The sequence below is a fragment of the Triturus cristatus genome, chromosome 4_1 (genome assembly GCF_964204655.1).
Source record: "Triturus cristatus chromosome 4_1, aTriCri1.1, whole genome shotgun sequence".
Lineage (NCBI taxonomy): Eukaryota > Metazoa > Chordata > Amphibia > Caudata > Salamandridae > Triturus > Triturus cristatus.
In genome coordinates this window covers 732,989,309-733,014,278 of record NC_140585.1, presented here as the reverse complement: position 1 = coordinate 733,014,278, position 24,970 = coordinate 732,989,309, and the positions used below count along the sequence as shown (strand labels likewise).

The 24,970-nt window shown below is 48.0% G+C and overlaps 1 protein-coding gene across 1 annotated transcript; it reads left to right on the top strand.

Moving 5' to 3' along the window:
• Positions 1–767: 767 nt before the first annotated feature.
• On the top strand, positions 768–24,956 carry PMCH (pro-melanin concentrating hormone). The gene is made up of 3 exons (XM_085653231.1): positions 768–1,048; positions 2,301–2,508; positions 24,819–24,956. The coding sequence occupies exons 1-3, from the start codon at positions 803–805 to the stop codon at positions 24,866–24,868; spliced, it is 504 nt and encodes a 167-aa protein (XP_085509357.1). The 5' UTR covers positions 768–802; the 3' UTR covers positions 24,869–24,956.
• Positions 24,957–24,970: the final 14 nt, after the last annotated feature.

The window sequence follows — 24,970 nt, the reverse complement described above, 5'->3', positions numbered from 1 at the left end:
TACCTGGACCAACATGGGCTCTACACAAGTGAAGGCCTGTGTCAGCCCAAATGCAGTCCATGAGGACCAAGAATGACCTTCCAAACACACCACCTTCATTAAAAACCAACTTCCGCTTTCATCTCCACTTGAAACACCTGCCTGGGTTCTTCCTTCTTACAGTCTCAGCAAGAGATTCTCCAGGAGCCGAGCAGCCCTCTGGGTAATGGACTGCACTACAAAGAGAATGCTGGAAGGGGCTGAGGCACAAAAGGCCCTCTGCAGTTGTTCTTTCCTGATGTAAATCCCCCCCGCTGGGATTGCATTAATTCTACAAATTGAGTCAACAGATAAAGATGTATCAGTCCAAAGGCTCCTTGTTTATCTGCGCGTCTCAGTTGGTTGTCCACATGTATCTTCTTCCCCTTGAAAACTAAGTGGCGCTTTCAGACCCAAAACATAATCCGCACAGAAGAAAGACTAGGGTTTTCATGACCCCCTGCTCGCTCAGGTAAAATGCCCTCTATTCAGAGGCAATCTTAATCCGCAGGTCTCGAGCCTCTCTTATGACTGCATTTGTCATTCAATTGAAAAAAGAAGAAGAATTGAGTTATTCCAAAACCTAACTTTTGAGAGTGATAGACGTCAAAAAGACGATGTCGCCCTCTTCATTGCATGAGTCATTGAGCAGCAATGGGTTAGCCCTCCCTTCAATGGTTTCCAGTCTCTCTGCTGCTATATAATGGCCGTCACCAATGAGTGGGGGTCATAGCTCTGTGCAAGAGACGGGCTTGCTCCACTGCTCTATGCAAAGCGGTCGAGGATGGTAAGGATGCGCTTCTTGTCTTGTCTGGTAATGGCGCTCTCTTTGTTTTCTCAAGGCTTCCTGCTTTCGTTCTCCAAGTCCATACGGAAAGCTGAAGGCGATGAGATGCTCCTGGACACCATTAGCCTTGGAAAAGCCTTCCGCAGCGGAGACACAGCTGAGAAGTCCATGGCTTCCCCTCTAGAACATTTCAAGAACGAGGACAACAGCTTTCTAGATGAAGAGGAAGAGAGACTTGCCAAGGTAGGGGTGTTCAAAATTCAAAATTGTCCTTCAATTCTGAGAATTGTGTCAATGGCATTTAAAAAAGGTATAGCCACAGGGCTGCGAAACGCGTCTAGCAACATTTACAGAGCCATCACCAGCTACATCGATGCATTTTTTGCAACAAACATGAAATGCCAGTTGGCATGCAGCATGCAACAGAGTGGTATTCTAAAAGTGGAAAAGTACAGAATGCTTAATGCCCTGGATTAAGTATTTCCTTGCTTGCTTCCCATGAAAAAAATCGCAAGGTCGAACATTTAGTTCTTTAATAAACAGAACTCAAAACATTGCATGGAATTTAAATGCAATTTTAGAATAATGTAATTTCCGGCTGAGAGTTCATAATTAGGTAGATCACTCATAGTGCGCTCTCCCATAACTAGCCCTTTCAGATTCCCCCTTTACCCTCAATTCTATTTCCTCTACATTTCCAGTCTAGGCACTCCTGTTTCTTGCCTCTCCCTCCTTCCAACTCAAAACAAATGCACCCTGAAGAGCTTGCTTCACTCCGTCTTTTATTTCCAAAGATACATGCTAGTTCTGTCTAGCAGACAGTGTAACTCATTTTTTTTTATCCTAAAAAAAAAATACTGAGATGTATGTACACAGAGGGACTTGTAGTCAGCTCATTTAAGCCATTGGTCTGCATATTTACATTTTGATCCACCCACCACAAGATGAATTTGGCAATGTGTCAGCCCATTTCAACCATTATCTGTCTTCACTGTGAATGGCGCGGAATTGTGTTCTTGCACATGTCGCACACCTGAGTAATAATGGTTCATTCAATGTCAGAGGTGGTAGGTCAGTCTCTGCTTTCATTACATTTTTAAGTCTGGGGTTAGGAAAGACTTTGACACACAGTTATAGAATAATAACACAATTATTTAAAAATAGCTAATATAGCTAATAAAATACTCTCTTTGAGTGTAGCACTCGTTGTAGAGATCTTTGAGAAACTTGCAGATCACAATGTCTAATCCCAGAAGGGCTGATTCAGCCTTTCATCCTTCATAGAACGCTAAACGGAGTGCCATTCGTGTAGAGAATAGTAAAATCATTGTATACAGCTGTATGAAATGGCACATCCACCCTAGCGATATAGATGTGCTCAACCATGATAATTTCAATAAATGCAACATGCTCTTTTATTATGAGTTCTTTAACTGAACCAGACCACTGTGCATCTTTGAATTCCCTGTGGCAACCATGTTTTCTTTCTGAACAGAACTTGGGCCAGAAACATACCATCTTCAGCCATAGCGGCCTACCTTTGGACTTGGCTAAGAAGCACTTGCCGTACCTGGCTCTTACAGGACCAGTGGTTTTCCCATCAGACTCTGAAGGCCAGACTATGGAAACAGAGCAGGAAAGACGAGATGCTGGCGAGGAGGATAATTCAGCAAAACTTCCAATCGGCAGGCGAGATTTTGACAGTAAGTCTAAATATGTGTTGTTTTGCATTCCAGCATAAAGACATACGACACAGCTTGCTGAACATTTCCCCCCATACTTTTTTTCACAATATGTCACACACATTATTGCACACTCAAGGACCCGGAGTCCCAAGATCATGGTGTCAAACCTAAGGGGCTTTATGATGGATTCACACGGATATTCTTATAATATTAACTGTAAATGTACATACATTTAATTAATATGCAATACATACATTTTTGCTGGAAACTGTGATCGAGCTATTGTGCTCTCTGTCGCGCCCTACCCAGATATCAAAACGCATCCCTACAGTTTTAAATACATTTATTGATTTGTAGTGTTGTAACACTTTGATATTTGTATAGTACTTTCCTACTCCACGCGAAACGCAAAGAGCGTGTTGGTACTATGCATGGCTCAAAAAAGCCCCAGTGCATCTGTGCTTCGGTGTGGGGAGGTGAAAGGTATGCCTTATGTGCCTCGGGTACAGAAACACACTATGATGTTCTGTTCTCCCTCTCCAAGAGACCATGATTCATTCTCTAGTCCAGAAGGCTAAATACACTCTCACTCAAAGTCTGGGTCGAGCATCACCTGAATAGGTTCAGTTTTTTGGAGGAAAATTATGCATTGCTTTCACTGCAGGCTGAGTGCGGGTCCCCAATGAGCTACCTCCGAGACCCTCGCTCTCCGATATCCGTTACATTGCGGTCTTCACGCCACCATACCTTTACAACGCAAGTCATGCCTGAGTTGTGACGGTATTGCGGTGTGAAGACCGCGATGTAACGTCACATATTCGTAACTCCTAAATCTTGTAATCCTCTGTCTTATGTAACATTCCTTATACATTGATTTACACGTGTGATTGTTAAATGAGTGTATGATGTAAAGTGCTTTGACACCTCACTCGTATGTGTGGCGCTATAAAACAAAAATAATCTGAGAGATTGTTTATGGAGACTTGAAGAGCACTGTTAAATGGTGGTAGTGAGAGAATCTGTGACAGCGGTGGTCATTGGGGGGGGGGGGGGGGGGGGGGCGGAAACAAACATTGTCGCACAGGTCGCCACCATTGCTAACGCTGGCCCTGTATCCACTTAATCGGTGGTGACGACAGGGTAGGTTGCACTGTTTCATGGCCATTCCCAACTGATCTGTGGAAACAGAACCCAATAAATAGGGCAAGAATAATTGACATGACACTGCTGTGTGGTGGGGGTCAAATGGTGAGAAAGAAGCCAAAAACGTTGTCAAAGCAAAAGAAACATTTATTAAAACGGTAAAGAAAAAGGTGAGACAGCTCAAAAGGAGGAGAGCAGAATGGAAGTATGGAAACACAGAAGAAGCAGAATTGGAAGTTGGTACATGAAAAGGATGGAAGAAATCATGAACAAGGAAGAGAAAAAAATGAAGAGAGAAAAAGAAGCATTTAATTGATTATTTTTGAGGATAACCAACAGGTCAATCAGCTTCCCAGGAAATGACATAGTCGAGGCAGATTAGGGCCGCCATGCACAACCTCCTGAACAGGAGTCACAAGGTGGGCTTTCCTTCGGTGGCTGCAAGGAGCAGGACTGCGGGGTTTCACGGGGTGCTGGGTACAGCCTTCCTAAAGCTATGATCAATGCTGTGCAGGTGGATTCGTTCCCAATAACAATAAATCTGGAAAAGGAAGCATTGATCCACCTTCCTCCCTCTGCAGACATGCGCCCAAGGAGGCCGCACCCTCCCTGCACAGAACTTGAGGGTAAAGACTCACAGCGTTATCCAAAAACCCGCCCTCCAACAGCAAAGAAGACATTACAGCCGAACACGGCATGCAGGGCGAGGGGCATCGCCTACCTGTGCTAGAAGCATTAGAGAGTGTTTCGACTTAGTATTGGTGAACGCAAACGGCTGCACCTTCACATGTGATCATAGGCACAAAACCACCAATACTCCTGGGTAACCATGGTGAGCATTCTAGTTGGTTATTTTAAACTGTTTAACTAGAATTAGCTGACACAAATGCTTTGTACAAATTATTATGAGGTAGTCGAAAAAGGCGCCAGAGAATAGGAAAAAAAAGTGTAGGTTTCCACTAGTTGGATAGAAGTAGCAATTAAATTAGGTACCATTCATTGTAAAACATCAAAAGCATTACAAATAATTTTTCAGCTCAGGTGCCTAGGCCTGTGAGTCAACCCCATGGGGCCAGTGTTCCTACCAGTTTGGACTCTCTACGTTGTACATGGTGGTTGGCTCCAAAGGCTCCCCCTTACTGCTGGCCCATACCTTGAAGCTGCTGGAGTCACGGTTTTTAAAACTGCAGAAAATGGCTGACCCAAAAACCCATGTCTTGGGCTAATACAGTCGTCACAGCAGAGGAGCTACTCACAAGGGCAGACTCTCCAATTTACAACGGTTAGTGTTGGTAGGCACCCCTAAGAGCTAGCTGCCTTAGGTAACCTGCTCTGGCGGCAGGCTGGCCTCACAGTGGGATCTTCTAGTCTTAAAAGGGTTCTTCGCGCAGCTCTGAGGCGAACTCGCGCTACATCTCATTTGGGCTGCACGTGCTCACTACAGCTCTCCGACAGCAAACAAACATGGCCAATTCCAGGCCAAGCAGCTACGCTCCGGTGCAATTGATACATTCTAATGTGTTCAACCTAACGTGCTCGCTGTATGTTTACTTCTAAAAGTATTTTAGCGGTCACCAAACCTCCATTGTCAATTTGGCTATGGCATTTTTAAATTACACAGCCCTCTTTTCCTTCTACAAAAACACCATGGCTGGCGTAATATAGCACCTAGGGATAAGTCACTTTGTAGGTGGCACTAAATAAGTGGAGTAATTAGGACCATCTCAGTGCATGCTTGTGAGGTCTAGAGAAGAGTAAAAGAAAGAAGTTCAGAGTTTTGTTAGGGCGTACTCGAATTGTAAACCAAACAACAGTTACAGAGAAAACAAGGTGTTCGGATACAGTTTCAACATGGAGGAATATATAGTATGGAAATTGCGGACATTGTGACGGGAGAAGGTCAGGTGACTTGCATGTAGTAACTTCTGTGCTCCATTCGTAAGCTCTCTGTATTGTGTGGGAACAGTGCCACCTTATGGATAGTACCATATCTTAAAAATATATACATTTCGTTCGCATGCCCGTTCCTTGTTCTTGCATCCCCGCTTCCCTCCCTTACACCCCACGTCCCATATCCTCATAACCACCACACTTACATCGGTTGTATCCCAAATAGTTTGTTTTACCTTTTTGCTCCAAAGTAGTCTAATGCGCAACTATCGATGAAAAATAAATCTAAACACCTTCCCTAACAAAGCAAAGTAAGACAAAAACTATTCAATTTCAAGTAATTGATACGTTGTGTAAAATTGTAGGTTTTGTTGACCACACGTCAGCATCGCCAATTCAGATGCATCTACGTCCTCGGATTGATTCTGCTCTTCCATCGTGCATGGTCAGTGCACTGCGACCACTCCAGGAATTTACACACACAGTAGATTACACAGTGCTAGCGCACGGCGAATGTCCCTCATAGCAAAGCCGAGCAATGGGGTGGGGGCAGATCCTATCATTTATACATAACATGGGGCACAATAATTAAAATGCACAATGCCTTCTTCCTGGGTGTTACACAGTGGACTATTGAGGCTTTCAAAATGTCCTCCCCATTTGGCTGACAAGCCAAGGGAAGCATGAAGGCCAAAAAAGGGGCGGATTGATGGCTATATAAGACTTGGACAAAACCAGCCCGAATATTGTTCCTCCGCAAATTGCGTGTCCTCCTGTTAGCATACAACCATATTTATTGGATTTCAGTTATGCTGGACTTGGACCTCTCTGCGTAGTCACCCACAAACGTTTTGCTTTCACTCCTGTGTTCTGAACGCGTTTTTGTTGGCTTTTAGTACTCTTTGCCCTTTACCACTGCTAACCAGTGCCAAAGTGCTAGTGCTCTCTCATTTAAACATGGTAAAATGGGCTTGCACCCACTTGGCACATTGAATTTACTTGTAAATCCTTACTAGAGTGGTACTACATGCACTCAGACCTTGTAAATTAAACACTACTAGTGGGCCTGCAGCATGGATTGTGTCACCCACTTAAGTAGACCTTTAAGCCACCCTCGGGCCTGCCATTGCGGCATGTGTGTGCAGTTTTAAACTGACAGTTTGACCTGGCAAAACAAACTTCTTGCCAGGCCTAATTCTTCCCTTTTAATACATATGTCACCCCGGGGTAGGACCTAAACAGCCCATAGGGCAGTGTGCATGTATTTAGAAAAAAATTGGACATGTACTTTTAAGTTTTGCCTGCCCTGGTAGTGAAAAACTCTTAAACTTTCCTTTCACTACTGCAAGGCCTACCTCGCCCATAAAACAACACTGGATTACCTTATTACATTTAATAAGTGATACCTTTTGATTGGGATCAGGTAGTAAAGCAAAGTTTAGTGTAAAACCCTCTAATGGTAAAGTCAGATTTTAAGACACATTTTTGAAAATGCCACTTTTAGAAAGTTTCTTGTCCCAACCATTTGGAGCCTGCAGCCTACATCCTGAGTCACATTACTTGGTGTAGCTGGCGGTTTGTTTTTTGTACTCCTCCCAGACAGTGAGGCAAAGGGGGAATGGGTGTTGTTAGGATGGACCATCTCGGTCTGTGTAGAGAAGGAGCTGTCACGTACCACATCACATAGACTGCCTCCACACCCTCACAAAGGGTTTCACATTAGTCTTGTGTCCCCTGATAAGCTGGGGACAGGGCAGAGAGGAAGGAGATTCCAGACACCTCCTGAGGGGGGAGGGGGGGGGGTAGAGGGAGGGGAAGACTCTAGAAGCTTCTGCCACTTCGAACTGGGCACCAGGTATACAAATCGGACCCTCAGGCCCCCCTCTAAAGATAACTTCTGGACCTGTGGAAGACTCAGAAGATGGACTCCTCTACTGGAAGGACAGTCCAGCTGCTCTGCTTCTCTGCCTGCAAGAGGGTCTGCTCTCCTGCCTTGTTACCAGAGGAAGGAGGACTGGCCCTACACCTTGAGCCCAGGACCACCAAAGTGACTCCTAGGGCTAGTTGGCTGGCCTCCAGTTTGGAGTTACTGGGACAGAAGTTCCAACACCCTTGAACCGGGTCTGCTGTGAGTCTTAACACCCTAAGTGCTGCCTCCACAGTCCAAGACCCTTGGAAGTGGGCCTAAAGGTGCTCTGTCAGCCCAGCTGTGGTCCCCGTCAGAACCAACACAGCACAATGCAGCCCTCCGTTGGAACAGACACAGCTTCATGTGGACCTCACATCGCAACCCTCACAGGTCCACATTATAGCCAAAGCTGTGCAGCACATCTCTATGCAGCACCCAGCATTGATCCTCGGAACCACAGCTGCACGTCACACTGGACCCATCAACTCTTAGCAGGCCTAATCTGGTCCTTGTATCTGGCCTGCACTCCATAGCAGTCAGCCTGAACCTGCGATTTTGTCCCAGTCCGACATCCAGCTGACCACAGTTGGTGCTCTGTGCTTCTAATCACTATTTTGACCTAAAACATTTTAAATTGCATAGCTCAGCCTCTACTGATTGGATTTTTGTCATTTTAGTGACAACCCAGTTTCTCACAGGTTACAAATCCATTTCCCAGCATGGCAACTTTAAAGGGGCCACCCAAAACAACAATTCTCTTTACCCAGCACTGCATCACAAGCAGTCACCAACGATAGGCATTGTATAGTGTGGCTTTGTTTGATGAGGTTTCCTTGGGTTTCAGATCTATTGTGACATTAACTGGATGGCCTCTTTACTGCAGCAAAGATCTAATACCATAATGCCTGTATCTTTAGGTTTCCAAACTTCCACATGTCACAGATACGCAGAGTGCTGCATGTACCACCCAAGGCCCATTAATCATCTCGTTATGAGACTCGGTCACTTAGAATATTCTTCATTTTTGACAGGCAGATGCGCTGCCATCTAACTCCACACCCTATGCTACAACTGTGTCCATGACCCAGATGGGAGCAGATTGAAAATGCCTTATTTGGCTGCATCTCACGTTTCCCGGGTCCATACGTGATGAGGTGCTCTATCCACTTTCTTTCCCTGAATTCTGGGACATGTAGTCATGTTTATTCCACTATACAACTAAGGACTACAGGTCTCACAAAAAACCACCTGAACTGGAGCAGCTCACCACGCATGAAGTCGGGAAACCTGGAACCTATGTAAGCACCACTGGTGTTTTGTCACCCTAGCTGCACCCAAAATGGCACTGCTTGGTTTATTTGCTGCCTCTACCATTTTCCAGGAAATATCTCCGCAATATAGTGTGTGTGTGATTTTGACCTGGGCCCATAATTTGTTTCTACTCCAATGAACCACTGACTGACAACCTCTAAGGATGCTGTTAAGTCTTCCAGCACTGTAGTATTCTACTTACTGCACAAATAACACCAGTGTAACTGTGCATGTACCTTTTGCTCACATCTATATTCTTTATGAACTACAACTACATTCACATCTTGGTAATTGCACATAGCAGATAAAACAGCTCTCAGTCTTCTGCCGCTCATCATACACAAATCTGAAGATCTTTATGTTACTGGGCCAGGTGGAGTCCCAGCCCGTTTCTACTTCACCTATCCACCGTAGTGTAGCAAATGGGACATAATGTAAGCAAAGAAAATATGTCACTTATCCTCTGGTTTTGTAGTAATAAGGAAAACAGCTAGATCAGTGGTGCAGTGCCCCCCTCAGACCACTGCATACAGCTCGGTGCCCCAACAAGATCAGAGATAGGATCTAAAGTACATATCTGGTCTCTTTGGCTGATTAAGTGTAGGAAACCCACCTCCCTATATAGTGCACCACATGGGTGCACACTGTGCCGTGAGGTCAAGGAGACCCATATTGGTTTACAGAGGCAAAAGTAGATAATATGACGTTCTATTTTGTAGTGATGTGGGAGAGCAATTAGGCTTATCCGATGAAAGTGCTAAGCATTTGTTGTACTCACAGAGGTAATAAATGATACACACACTCAATGAAGTCGAGACCGAATTAGAAAAATAGTACTTTTTATATAAATATTTAGACCAAGATCTTCAGGTACAAGGTTAACACTTTTCGCAATACGAGAAAAATCACAATAAATGCAACAATCACAGTTGTGTGCAATTACGCACCATACATTTCCTATAGAAGGAAAAAGGCAATTGGAAATTCAATGCAATGCAGTTACTGTTGTGGTTCAACTTTTAGAATGGGAAGGTTAGGGGCCCAAGGACCAAAGTGTGAACGTCAAGTTCTCTGGAGCTTCCTGGGTTTCTCGGGGAGCAAGGAAAAAGGGGACTTTGCAGCTGGCACGCTACGAAGACCAGGGGCAATCTGCAAATGCAAAGCAAAGGGGGACTTGCAGGCAAGTCTGAGGGCTCGCAAAGGAGAGTAGATGTCTTAAGGGCCCTGGGGTCATGGGAGCACAGCTGGTTTGAAGATGCCACGGACAGGTGGGTTAGGTGCAGTGAAAATGTGCAGCTGGCCAATGGTGCGCAAAGAAGCACCTTGCATTAGGGACTGCCACCTCGGAGCAATGATTCTGGAGCTGCTGGGCCACTATTGAGTTGGATCTCCAGAGTCCTGAAGTCCTTCATAAGGTGCTGGTTGACTGTAGTTTGAGTCCACCTGGACTCGGTTTGGTACCCCAGGTATTCGTGCCTTTCAGCTCTGGTGGGTCCTGGGGTCTCAACACTTGGTGCAGAGGCTGAGCTGACCCTCCAGAGCACATGTACCTTTGGCTGGCACTCAGATGTTGGTCGGGCTGGGGAGGTAGAAGATGCTGGATCAGACATTGCTGTTTTGGAGACTTGTGGCTGCAGGGAGATAGTATCTCTATCTCAAGGGGGTTTCTCTGGCGATTTAAGAAGTGCTGAAGACTCCCTGGCATTTGAGGAGGCCACACAGTGAGATGAGCTGGAGGAGGGCGATTATAGAGTTATGTAGTGGCAGGCGTGAGTTTGCGCCCAAAGTCCAATGAGAGATCTGCAGTTCATTCCAACAGTGTTTTTTTGTTTGTCATCTTGTGTCCGTGATTACTGCTGTTCAGGTCTGGGGATGCCACCTAAATACTACATTTTGGGGCTTTCACAAAGGAGTGACAGCAATTGGCCAAAGGGATCCTTACCTAGGGTGTCTACACCATCTATTATGCTCACCTGCTGTTGGAAGGGGACATAGCCCTAGAACTGATTGGAGAAGTCCCACCATCAACAAGATGGTGGGTACTGAAAAATGTGCATCACCTAGCCTCCAGCACCTGAGAAGGAGTTGGCAGGGGGAGGGGCAGCACATATTCTATTCATTCTTAGTTTTCTTACCTGTCTTCCTGCGAAGAGGGCGAGGCTGGGAGGGGCTATCAGGAGAGGCTGGGGGTTACATTTCAAAGGCAGCAAAGTCTATGAAACTTCCTGCCACATATGGCTTTTCCTGAACAGGGGGTGTGAACACCTCCCAAGACAGGCTTTGTTCTCAGCCTCTAAGCACGCTAGCACTCACCCGATGACGTCAGAACTCTGTCTGGCTTAGAACAATCGATAACCACACAAAGGGTTGGTAGGTATTGGACTTGGCCCTTTTTGCAGGGTCATCCCTGAACTTTTTGCCTTCCTCCTGTATTTTTTCTTACCTGTTGGCTGTTTTATGACTCTGGGCACTTTACCACTGCTGCACAGTGCTAAAGTGCATATGCTCTCTATTGTAAATTCATGTATTGATTAGTGACTTCATGATTTGATTATTTGATTTACTTGTCAGACACTAGTACAGTGCACCATGTGTGCCCGGGGCCTGTAAATCAAATGCTGCTAGTGGGCTTGCTGCACTGGTTGTGCCACCCACAGAAGCAGCCTGTATAGTGTGTCTCAGGCCTGCCATTGCAGAGCCTGTGTGCAGTCTAGTACTGCCATGTCGACTTGGTAAGTGCACCCACTTGCCAGTCCCCAAAACTTCAATTTTCTTCATATCAGACACCCCTAAGGTAGGCCCAAGGGCAGGGTGCATTGTAAGTATAAGGTAGGACATGCCCTGGTGTATGTGGCATGTCCTAATAGTGAATTACATCCATTTTCGTTTTTCACTATTGCAAGGCTACCAGTCCCCATAGGCCAGAATGGACAGTTTGATTATAACACCTTATAATCCTAACTGACCCAGGGAACATGGTAGAAATTAGAGTTTAGTATGCCTGAACTCAGAATGATAAAATACATCTTTTAGTGAAGTTGGTTGTAACATTCTGTGTTTGAAAATACCACTTTTAGAAAGTAGGTATTTTCTTACCTAACCATCCAGCCTGCCTCTGCTAGCTTGTGTATTGTGTGTCTGGTTTTGTGAGTGACAGGGGCTGGGGGATTCCAGGAGACAGGGTGAGTCAGCACAGGGCTGAATAGACCCATCTGCATGTAGAGTGGTGGGAGGAGTCAGCACCTGGGTCTGAATAGGGCTGTGCCTGCCTTCCACAATGCTGGTTCCACCTCCTGTTGTGCATCTGATGACCCTGGCCCACACTGTCAAAAGAAAGAAAGAGTCCTGTCAACAAACTGCTCCAGGACTGCACAGAACTGGTTTAGCCTAGGTACATGCCCCTCTGCCTTCAGAGGACAAAGGATTTAGTAGTAAAAATATGGGGACCCAGACCCCAAGACTTTAGATCACTTCTGGAGCAACAAGACAAACCTCTGCCAAGGAAAAGAACCAAGGAAGCTGTAGGATTTGGACTGCCCCCTTGCCAGTGTGCTGTGTTGGCCTATAGTGGTGTCATCAGTGCCGAGAAGAGGGAACTTTAAAATAACTCATCATCTTGCAGAATATTATTCCAAGGGCTTGAACTGACAGGGACAAAAGACTTCACCACAGGCTGCCCTCTGAATGTCCTTGCTGGGAATTCTGTCTGCAGAAGACTATGTGTCGCTGGGAGCGCGACTCAACAAGAAGAGGCTTGTCGCAGTTGCAGCTGTTGCCGTCGCATCACCGGAGAAGTGTGTCGCTGCCGCAGAGGTCGTCGCCGCATCACCAGAGAAGCGTGCCTTCGTCACAGCTGTTACATGACACATCACCGGTGAAGCGTGTCGCGGCCGCCAAAGTCACCGTCAAATCACCGGAGAAGAGTGTCGCAGGGCCTGTCGCGGCTCCAAAGTTATAGTTCACCACACAGCCACTGGGTGTGCACGCATAGTCTTCACATCGTCGCATCAAGGGCGCCATCTTATCGCATCGAGGCGCCATCTTGTCGCATCATAACCGGAATGCAGTACGAGACTCAATGCATCACCTACTCTCCGGTAAGACGCATCCCTACTCTGCGCAAGCATTGAGGCGCGACGCATCGTCTCCCCCGAAGTAAGGAACCAATGCATCTCCATCCCTGCAAACCTTTTGTTTGTTTTGCGTTACGCATCCAGGTACTTTTGTGAGAACTTTGTCGCATTTATCATCAACTTGAACTAAGTTACTTCTACCATCTTTAAGTTTATTTTTAGTACAGTATTGTGGATTTTTGATGTTTGTGGTCTTGTGTTAAGTCTATATAAAGAGTACTTATTTTTTATAAAACCTGTGTGGTGTCCATCTGTAGTGTTTACACTGTATTACCGTATGTGTTCACAAATGCTTAACACACTGCCTCAGAGATAAGCCTGTCTGCTTGTGGCAAGCTACCAAGGGGGTGAGCAGTGTAATCCCCTTTCCCTGACTTAGAAGCAAGGGTCCCTATTTGGTCAAAGGTATCTACCTCTGACAACTAAAGACCCCCAGTTCTAACAGTAGGTTTCAGAGGGTCCCCCTCTCAGGGGTTATCTGTGTGCAGTAAGTAATAAATTTGACACTGGAATCAGAGTAGGTTTATTAGGATGAGATGTTTGGTACCAAACACCCCATAATAGAGTGAAGCCATCATGGAGCTGGGCAACTCGTAATGACGAGTGTCCAGCCAATGTACTCTCTTTGGCTTCCCTGTTCACTTACAAAATCCAAGAATCGACATGGATATTGCAGGGGCATATCTGCTCATGCAGATATGTCCTCACAGGAGATATAGTGCACCCTGCCTTAGTACTAGAAGACCTGCTAGAGGGGTGTCTTACCTATATCCGATGCAATGTCTGTGGGCATGACACAGGGATGTATGCCATGTCAACCCTTCGGTTTTGTCTGCACACAGCCTGCAATGGCAGTGTGCATGGCCTTGGTGAAGGGACCCTAGGGTGGCACCTTTTGTGCTGCTACCCTGGCGGCCCCCCTTCAGTGCCAATGTCGTAGGTACCATGGGTACTGAAGTTGTGCCAAATGGGAAACAATTGGGTACGGTTTAAGGAAAGCGGTTCTGGCACAGGTGACCTGATTGGCAGGGACCCTGTGCATTTCTAGTCGAAGTTACACCAGAAACCATGCGAAAAGTGTGTGTGGAGGGGTACAGAAACAGACACCCAGTTACTATCACTAGAGTTTTCCACACATGGTCTTCAACAGGGGGAGGTCAACAGAATTTCAGCAGGACATTCAGTCTTAGCCCTAGGCAGAAAGGACTGGGCAGCCAGCTCCATACTCTGAATCAGGCACGCAACACCCATTGGGCTCAAAGAGCATCAGCCCCCCCCCCCCCGTCGTGTGTGGTCCTCATATCCCTAAAAAATGGAACAATTAGTTACGGTGACACTAAGGGTAAGAAGTGTACCCTACCACCTTGGGTGCACAAATACACAGGTACTGCCAACAGTCACTGTGCGATACAATGCAACATAGTTATACCCCGGCACTCTAAAAGTTTAATTCCTTCTAATGTGGAACCTTAATACGTTGACTTCACAAAAATATATCACCAATATGTCACAGGCAAACAACAGATGAGTGTGTACAAAATACTTTGTTCTTTAATTTATGCAGATATCTTGAAACATAACAATTTCAGTCAAGACTGTAAAAACCCTCGTTTCAAAAAACATACAAATGGGGTGATATTATACAAAGAACCCAATGCTACACAGTCTTGATCAAGATGCCCGAGAACAGCTGACACGTGTTTCGTCACATCCAGTGACTTCAAGGCTTTCTAGAAAAGATTTAGTACGCGTGATAGTGGCCAACCCTGCTTCTTCATGGACTTACAAGATGTAATTCAGAAATTCTGAATACTGATGCGGTTTCACAAACAAAATTCAGAGGATACACGTACCTTTTAGTACTGAACATAGGAACTCCGACAAGCGCACAGGGACAAACATACTTTGGAATTTGTCTTTGGGCTTCCAATTATAAACACGCTCTGGACAACTGTTATATACGTTGTATCCTGCTATCAGATACATTTAGAATCTACGATATAAGTATCTGAGACAACTAATTAGGTTGATCTCCGGAATTACAACTTGTGAAACAGGTCGAAGTTTCTTTGGGAAATATACGAAAAACACTGTTGGGTTTCACACTATAGTCGCGTCCTGCAAAGCCCATGAAGGAGGGTTGGCCACTATCACAAGTACTAAATCTTTTCTAGAAAGGCTTGAGGAAGTCACTGGATGTGACGAAACACGTGTCGTCTGTTCTCGCGCATCTTGATCAAGACTGTGTAGCATTGAAGAACAAGTTACTTACCTTCGGTAACGATGTATCTGTAAGAAACATTAGTTAGTTAGATTCCTCACCTTAGAATATCCCCAGGCGTCAGACTGGATCCGGAAGATTTTTGTAGCAATACCACTTGCGTGTCGCTAGGCGTCGTCTGCGGCTCCGCGTCTGTCGTTGGCGTTGTGCGCCGGAGTACTTAGACGCCGCCCTCGCGCGCTGACGTCAGTTCTTGTACATAGCTTTCCGCGCCAGGAACGCAGAGCCATGCAAGAGACCGACACTGGTGCTAAAAAAATCCAGGGCCCTGAAAAGGATAGCCTTAACCCTAGATGTCGGTTTGCAGAACGGGGAGGATGGGTGGGTCGGTAAGGAATCTAACTAACTAATGTTTCTTACAGATGCATCGTTACCGAAGGTAAGTAACTTGTTCATCTGAAAGAAACACGTTAGTTAGATTCCTCACCTTAGAATAGATACCCAAGCAATACCAACCCCGGTGGTGGGTCTGCGAACCAAGATCACACCAGGTGGTCCTGGAGGACAGAACGGCTAAAGAAGCCATCCCTCCGGACTTGGCTGTCCAGGCAATAGTGCCTGGCAAACGTGTGCAGCGAAGCCCACGTCGCCGCCTGACAGATGTCCTGCAAAGAGACTCCCCGTCCCAAAGCAGTAGTAGCCGCCGTGGCCCGAGTAGAATGGGCTCGCAGCCCAACAGGAGGGTCATTTTTTGCCAAGGAATAACAGATTTTTATACAAAAAACGACCCACCGGGAGATGGTCCGTTTGTGCACAGCTTTTCCCTTCTTAGCACCCACGTAGCCAACGAAAAGCTGGTCGTCCACCCGGAACGGTTTCGTGCGGTCCAAATAAAAGGAGAGTGCACGTTTTGGGTCCAGACGGTGGAGCCGCTCTTTCTCTTTGGAAGGATGCGGAGGTGGAAAGAAGGTGGGCAAGGTGACAGATTTCCCAATATGAAAGGGGATCACCACTTTCGGTAGAAAGGAAGGACGAGGCCGAAGGACAACCTTGTCCGGATGAACAGATAGAAAAGGAGGCTTGGACGACAGAGCCTGGAGCTCACTCACCCGTCTAGCCGAGGTGATGGCTACCAGGAAAGCAGTCTTAAGAGTTAGAAGACGAAGAGGACAATTGTGAAGAGGCTCAAAGGGAGCGCACATCAGAAATGTTAAGACAAGGTTCAAGTCCCACTGAGGCATTACAAAAGGGACAGGAGGGAACGTGTGAGTAATGCCTTTAAGAAAGCGTGACACTACAGGGGACTTGAAAAGAGAGGGCTGATCAGGAAGCCGTAAGAAGGCAGAGATGGCAGCAAGATAACCTTTCAAGGTGCCCAGGGCAGAGCCCTGCCGGGCCAAAGAAAGAAGAAAGAGGAGAACCTCAGAAAGAGGGGCGGAGAGGGGATCCACAGCCTTTGCTGTGCACCATGCCACAAATTTGTTCCACCGGCAGGCGTATACCGTCTTTGTGGAGGGACGCCTGGCTGCCAGAATGATATCACAGACTTCAGGAGGCAAGTCAAATGGCATCAACAGCCGCCGCTCAATCTCCACACATGGAGGTGGAGGCTGGACAGGTTCGGGTGGAGGACCGTCCCCTGCTGCTGCGACAGAAGATCCTCCCGAAGGGGTAGACGTATCGGAGGATCGGTCAACATACTGAGTAGCTCGGGATACCAGTACCTTCTTGCCCTATCCGGAGCCACCAAGATAACTTGGGCCCGGTCGTGCCTGATCTTCTTCAGCACTCTTGGCAGAAGTGGTATAGGTGGAAAGGCGTACAACAGACCGCAACTCCACTCGCGACGAAAAGCGTCGCCTAGCGAGTGCCGCCTTGGAAATTCCAACGCGCAGAACTGCTGACATTGCGCGTTCTCGTCGGTGGCGAATAGATCTAACCAAGGCTCTTCCCACTGCTGAAAGAGACCTTGCGCCACCTCGGAGTTCAGACGCCATTCGTGATCCATCATGCACCGGCAGCCGAGTTCGTCTGCTCTCACGTTCAGAGAGCCCACCAGATGTTGAACCACCAGGGTGATGCCCTGGTGTTCCAGCCATGTCCAGAGGCGCAGAGCCTCCTGACAAAGGGTCCATGACCCCACCCCGCCCTGTTTGTTGCAATACCACATGGCGGTGGTGTTGTCCATGAACACCTGCACGACACTTCCCCGGACAGAGGGAAGGAAGGCTTTCAGTGCAAGTCGGATCGCTCTCAGCTCCAACAAGTTGATGTGGAGGCGAGACTCCGCCAGAGGCCTCTGATCTCCGCCTCTCCCATATGGCCACCCCATCCCAGGAAAGACGCATCCATCACTACGACATGCTCCGGTAGGGGTAGGGAGAAGCTCTTGCCCGTGACCCACTCGCGGTCCGTGAGCCACCACTGCAACTGCTGTGCAGTGCCCTCCGAGATCAAGACATGGTCGGACAGGTTGACGTGATGCTGGGCCCACTGAAACTTCAGGTCCCACTGCAGAGCCCGCATGCGCCGCCTGGCGTGATTCACTAGTAAGATGCAGGAGGCCATCAGCCCCAGAAGCCGCAACACTAGCCTGACCGAAACCCAGGATAGAGGCCGAAAGATGGGAATCAGGGCCTGTAAATCCCGGACCCGCTGTCCCGGTGGTGGACCCGGAACTGCGCCGAATCGAGAACCGCTCCGATGAAGAGGAGCTTCTGAGAGGGGCTTAGGTGTGACTTCGGCACGTTGATGGAAAACCCCAGCAAATGCAGGAGATTTGCCGTAGTCTGGAGGTGGGAGACGACTGTCTGGGACAAGCCCGCCTTCAACAACCAGTCGTCGAGATAGGGGAAGACTGGAACCCCTGATCTGCGCAGATGAGCTGCGACCACCGCCATCACTTTCGTGAACACCCGAGGGGCACTGGTAAGGCCAAAGGGGAGCACGGTAAACTGAAAGTGCTCCTGACCCACCGTGAACCGCAGGCAATGCCGGTGGGCCGGCAGGACGGGGATATGGAAATATGCGTCCTGCAAGTCCAACGCTACCATCCAGTCTCCAGGGTCTAGGGCAGCTAGAACCTGAGCCAAAGTCAACATTTTGAACCGTTCCTTCCGGAGGAAGGCATTGACGTTCCTGAGGTCCAAGATAGGGCGTAGGCCTCCTTTGCCCTTCTTGGGAACCAGAAAGTAGTGGGAATAACAACCACAACCTACTTCTGGGCTCGGAACGCGCTCGACGGCCTCTTTGGCCAAGAGGGCCGAAACTTCCTCTCGCAGAAGATTCAAATGATCCTCCGAGATACTGTGGTGCTGCGGTGGCATGGCTGGAGGGGTCGTCTCGAAGGGGAGGGAGTAGCCCCTTCGGACGATTTGCAGCACCCACCTGTCCGAAGTAATGGTACGCCAGTGGAGCAGGTGACGGCGAACCCGGCCTCCCACTGGCGAGGAATGGGCCTGAAAGCTCGGACTAGGAAGGCTTTGAGGCGGATGCTGCCGGGGTGGATGTAGACTGACCGCATTGTCCTCCAGTACCGCCTCGGCGGAAAGCACGTCCGCGATCGCGTGCAGGCTGGTTCTGCAGCCGGTGGCTAGGCGGACGTGAGGAGGTGCCCCTTCCTTGGCCACGAAAGGAGCGAAAAGCGGAAGTCTGTGGCCGCGGGGCCGAGAGGCCCAAGGACTTGGCCGTAGCCCGGGAGTCCTTGAAGCGTGCCAGTGCACTGTTCGCTTTCTCACCAAAAAGGCGAGCGCCATCAAAAGGCATGTCCATGAGCGTGCTCTTGACATCCCCTGAAAAGGACGTGGACCTCAGCCAGGCGTGACGTCGAAGCGCCACAGTGGTAGAAATCGCCCTACCCAGCGAGTCCGTAGTGTCAATTCCACATCGGATGGCGCGCTGCATCTCTCCCATCGGCCAGAGCCGAGGAAAGCCGTGCCCGGGCCTCCTCCGGGCACAGTGGCAGCACTTCTTCCACCGCATCCCACAGAGTGGGAATAACGGTCCAAGAGACAGGCGGTGTTTAAAGACCGCAGGCCCAAACTGAGCGAGGAGAACAGCTTCTTACCGAACTGTTCCAGTCTCTTGGAATCCCGGTCCGGAGGAGCGGACGCGAAGGAGGATTGGGAGGTAGAGGCCTGGATAACCAGACTCTCGGGGTGGGGTGTTGGGACAGAAAACAGGGGTCGCCTGGAGCAGGGCGGTGGGGCCTGGCAACGTTCCTATCCACAGGAGGGACTGTGGAGGGCTTGGACCAGGTGCCCTGCAGAACGTCAGTGAGGGCCTCATTGAATTGCAGCAGAGGCTCAGTGGAGCATGCGGCAGACTGAAGCACCTCAGTGAGAACGTTAGTCCTCACAGCCACGGCAGGCAGCTCAAGCCCAAGGGCCGCGGCCGCCTTGCGCAGCACCACAGAAAAAGCTGCACCCTCCTCCGAAGCCACAGTCGGAGGAGAGATGAATCCAGTGTCCGGTGAGGTATCCAATCCACTGGCCTCCCCCAGTTCATCTGCCCAGTCCTGAGAAAGTTGCCCTTGAAGGGCCATAGGGTTCTCAGACCCCTCCCAGTCGCCCCCGTCACCGATTCCTGGTAAACAGGAGGAATGATCGGAGCCGTTCGATAGACAATATGTGTCTCTAGCGGCGTCGGATGCGGCGTCGGGCGGCGCCGCATCGGCGTCGGGACCGGACAGGGGCTGAACCGGGGATCGACGTCGACCGGAGTCGGCATCGGGGGTGGTACCGGTGTCGGCGGAGGAGGCGTGACTAGGTCGACCGGCGTCGACGCGGGCCCAGGCACGGGTCCCTCGGGGACCTGCGGCGTCGGGGCCGGAGCCTCCAACAGCGCCGGGGCCGGAGCCACCGGCACGCAAGGTCGCCCAGTCGAGTCCGCGGGGCCCGAAGGCGCGCCAACAGGCGTCGACGGCGGGGCCAGGCTCCTCATGGCCGAGAGGAAGGCACTGACCTCTGTCGGCGTCGCGTCAATCCCAGGGACCGGCGGGTATGGGGATTTGCGCGGCGCCTGCGGCTCCAGTGGAGCCGCGGGGGTGGAACCATCCGGACCCTAGGCCGAGTCGCGCGACCGGCGAGGGGAGTCCGAAGAGCGGTGTCGCCTCTTGGACTTCTTAGAGCACTTCGACTTACCCGAAGACTTTGAGCCAGACGAACGACGATGTCGAGTGCGGCTCCGCGACCGATCCTTGGACCTCCTCCTGGACCGGGATCGAGAGGTGCGCGGAGCAGAGTGGCGAAGCTCGAGAGCTTGCGGGACCGCTCCCGCCTAGCTTTCGAGGTCAGGGCCATACAATCGGAGCACGACTCCGCGTCGTGGTCGAGGCCCAAGCAGTACAGGCACCGGCGGTGATGATCGGTCACCAACATCAGTCGGTGACAGTCGTCGCAGGCCTTGAAACCAGGCATCCTACCGGCACCGAGAAGTGACCAAAAAGAGTCGAAAAAGTTAGTCAAAAATTGACTAAAGGGGTAGCTCTCCCGGATCGGCGCTTACCGACGCGGAAAAAAGAAGAACTTACGTCAGCGCGCGAGGGCGGCGTCTAAGTACTCCGACGACGTCATTCCGGCACACGACGCCAACGACGGACGCGGAGCCGCAGACGAATCGCAAGGGGTATTGCTACAAAAATCTTCCAGATACAGTCTGACGCCTGGGGATATTCTAAGGTGAGGAATCTAACTAACGTGTTTCTTTCAGATTTCTTTGTATAAATATCTCCCCATTTGTATGTTTTTTGAAACAGGGGTTTTTACAGTCTTGACTGAAATTGCTATGTTTTAAGATATCTGCATAAATTAAAGAAAGTATTTTGTACAAACTCATCTGTTGTTTGCCTGTGACATATTGGTGATATATTTTTGGGAAGTCAACGTATTAAGGTTCCACATTAGAAGGAATATAACTTTTAGAGTGCCGGGGTATAACTAGGTTACCTTCTTGGGATTGTACCAGTGGTAAACCTACTGTTCATAAAAGCTTGGAAACAAGAGTAATAAAAGGTAGCAGGGAAGAGGGTTGTCCTCTGTGTGCAACGTTTTAGCTGCATCCATCAAAAATATTCAGAAACAGTTACAGGTAACAGCGAGGACAGGTGCCCTAGTGTTTATAAAGCCTTTACAGCACAAGCAAGTGATCAGGTTTGTGAAGAGCTACACCAGCAATGACAGTAAGTACATTTTGTGAACATTACTTTTATTGAAAATCAAGAAACTGCTCCTAGATTTCCCACATAAAATGGAACCTCTGAGGGCAAAATAAAAAGTAGACTCATTATCCGGGAAAAGGCTTTTTGCAAGTTCCCCCCATGTTCTGACCTCATTTGGACTACTAGGTGCTGGTTTTTCGATTCGGAGAGTGACCAGACCTCAGTTAGAAGCCACCTTGGCTAACAAAATTACTGACTGACCTCTCAGTTCGGTTAACTTCTGAATGGGATTACTAAAATGGCCACTTCAAGGTATCAATTTAATCGTGGCACTAAACCGGACTTGATGTCCAAGTTGAATTTAATGAGTGGGTTACCAAACTCTTTTCAAAAGAAGGGTTCAAATATCTTGAAAGAAGGCAGAAGTGTGCTCTCGTGGATTTCTAGATGACACACAGCCAGACGTCGTCACAGGGTGGTAGGGATCCTTGAGCAAATTCGCTAGTAACCACTGGACTGGAGACTGCTTTGGTGATCGGGTAACTGTCTAAATACTCCTTGGTGGTCCCCTGACCTTCTTTCTCCCGGTCGTATTTGGTCATCCCACTTGGACCGGCGTAGCCAAACAACTCTTTCAAAAGTTTCTAAACATTATAGTTACCAATGCTTGTTTGTGCTTTGGACTAAAAGGCAGAGATCTACATTTTACTTAAAAAGTTATATCTTTGGAACTCTGGTGAATTTTGCTCATCTTGGAGTCTTAAAAATATAATCTTTTTTTATAAATTGATGGCCAATTTTCTTTCTTATTTCGTTGTTTGGTGCTTCTAGATGCTTTACACAGATTTATTTGTTTACATCTTGTTGCTAGAAGCCACAGCTACCCTGGGTTGAGTTTAAAAATGAGCCTGACTTGACCCAAGGCAGTTTTGTGACTGTATTAAATAGTATGGTCTCAAAACAATACCATATAATACACCACAATCTCACACTCACCAAGCAAACAAGATCAAAACCAGTTTTGATGGGTACCGCCAGGTATAACTCCACCAACTCCTTTGACACTGCGGATTGATTTTGGCACAGAGTCAGATAGGGAGAAGCAGGGAACATGGCCAGGATATTGATGAAGCATTTAGGGGAATGTTGAAGAAAAAGACAGCTTCCTTTATTGATAGTGTAGAGTTCCCACAATAAAGCAGAGGCGTTGTCTGTGTTGCTGTACAATGGGCCCATGGACATAAGCATCCTGTAGGTCCACTGAACACAATGGTCATAATTTTGGACAGTTGTAAGTACCCGAGGTGAAGTCATTATCTTCAACTTATGCAGAGGAATGAACTAGTTCACAAGAAATTACTAGTAGATCGGAGAGAAACACTATTGATTGCAAAGAGTCTCCTGACCTACTGGACAAGGTCCAGGAATGTATAGTGGGGCACAGGTGGGTTTGGTAGACCAGCTGAGGTTACCCATCCTGTTCAATGAACAGGATGTACGAACAGTGGTAATTTGGATCCAGTGGCGATTGTAAAAAGTGTCCCCAGCCATCCCCAAGAAGTGGCATGAGCCTCTTTGAACAGAGGTGAGGATGAATGCACAACCTTGGAAACAGATTTTGACTCTTAGCCCCTATTGAAGCCTCGCCACTTGTTGCTTTCCTAAAGTGTCAGCTCAGCTTCTTGAAGCAGAGCCTGAAGAAGAGGATGCCAAAAGCATGGAATTAAAGAAACTTCTCTCCTTTACAGACACTAAGGGCCTGATTACAATGTCAGTCGGACTTTCGTCCGACCGGCACCGTGGTGGAAGTAGGACCACCCGACTAGATGTCAGCGGTCCCGCTGCCCGCATTATGATGTGACCTCTTTCACAGAGGCCGCAATGTGTACACTTTGCATTGCGGTGCGTGCTGCAGCACACGCCACAGTACAAAATATACATATTTTTAAACATCCCAGCACTATGTGGCAGGCACCATGTGATGCCTGCCACATGGGGTAGGGATGTTTAGGGAGGCACCATCGGTGCCCTCCAGGGCCCAAAACAGAGGGCCAGCGGAGGGTGCCCTGCTAGGGCCCACAAAGTCATTGTCCGCCTGCCTTTTCATGGTGGGTTAATCGCCATGAAAGGGGTATCCTAATCCCTATTACGGTGCCTGAGCAGGTACCACCCTATTGTAGGGAATAAGAGTCTGTGCCACACTGACGAGATCCTTGATCGTATCAGACGTGGCGGTCTTCCCCCCGCTAGCCAAGATCCGACCGCCTGCATCCTAATGCGACTGTCAGATCCAATGGACTGGATGGCAGTGGAAACGCCACCGATGGCGGTCCCACCGACATCGTAATCAGGTCCATATATTTTGGAACATTGTGTCACTTGGATGGTACTATGTGCTATGGCTGTAACTCTAGTACCCAGAAACCATGCAGTCAAGGTCAGAAACAGAATGTTGTGGTTTTGCAAGACATTGTGGAGCTCCAGCCTGCACAAAACTCTCCTGCAAGATTTTTGTGACAGGGGGTGCAAGTTCAGATAATACAGCATCAGGCAATACAGATCTATGAGGGCTATTTTCAAGCTGTGCTACTCCATAAGAACATTTGACAGAAGGAGAAAAGGAGGTGAAAAAAGAAAGCTGCCCAACAGGTCGATCCAAAGAGCACGGCCTCTGAAATGGGTACCGCGATCGTTGATGCAGTCTTAGCTCTCTGATTTCTTGCTATTGCGAATTGTTCTAGTCTGTGGCTCCTGCCAGCTGTCTAAGTTTGCCCTAAATTAGTAATTGAGAACCAACGTTTATAAACTTACTGGGTGTAATTCTACTGGAAGTCCTTGCTTCTATCCGAGAGCCCTTTGTCATGTGCAAGTGTCAAACCAACACCCACTTTGTCAAGAATCATGGATTTCACAACTCTTCCTGTATGAGTATTTGTACATTTGTGTAGCATTTTCAGGTTGAAAGCAGGACAAGAGTGCAGGAATTCCAGCAAATTTCCGGGTAGGCAAAGGTTGCTGAGGCAAGAACTGATGCAATACTGGGAAGGAGTGACAGTGTGAGATATGCAGGCTTTAGTGGAAAATATTTTAAACACTGGAAAAAGCACTGTTTGGTTTTCATTAGCCAAAATGGGAAAAAACTGCTGTGAATTAAAAAATATTAAATGTTATATATAGAAAGGAACTGTATGGAAAACATTTCTGAATTGTATTTTAAAAATGTATCGACGATGCCATTACTGGAGTCTGTGGTTGGCACCACAAAGGATTATCTTTCATATTTTTAAAGTCCCCAATTGTTCCTTCATCCGGCTTACTTAATGCTGTTCACTATGACAGACTAAGGAGAGGGTGAGACACATTTAATTGCAGTTTAAGATTATGTCGCGAAAATCTTTGTACTACAGCAATGCCAAATACCGGTCTCTTCTATAGACCAAAAGTTAAAAATTGCTACTTTGTACTAAAATGTAGATAGTGTCTTGAAAATCGGAATACTCAAATCTTGCATTGATCACTGAATTGACTTGTTCACTAAAACCATATTTTCTATGTTTATTGCAGTGCTCAGATGCATGCTGGGAAGAGTTTACCGACCATGTTGGCAAATATGATCTTCATTTCCGATGATTCCATGAAGTCGACCGGACTCCACACATCCTCCTACATTGCTGCCTCGTTTGTGTGCAGCTTAATAATTAGTCTAAAAACATACT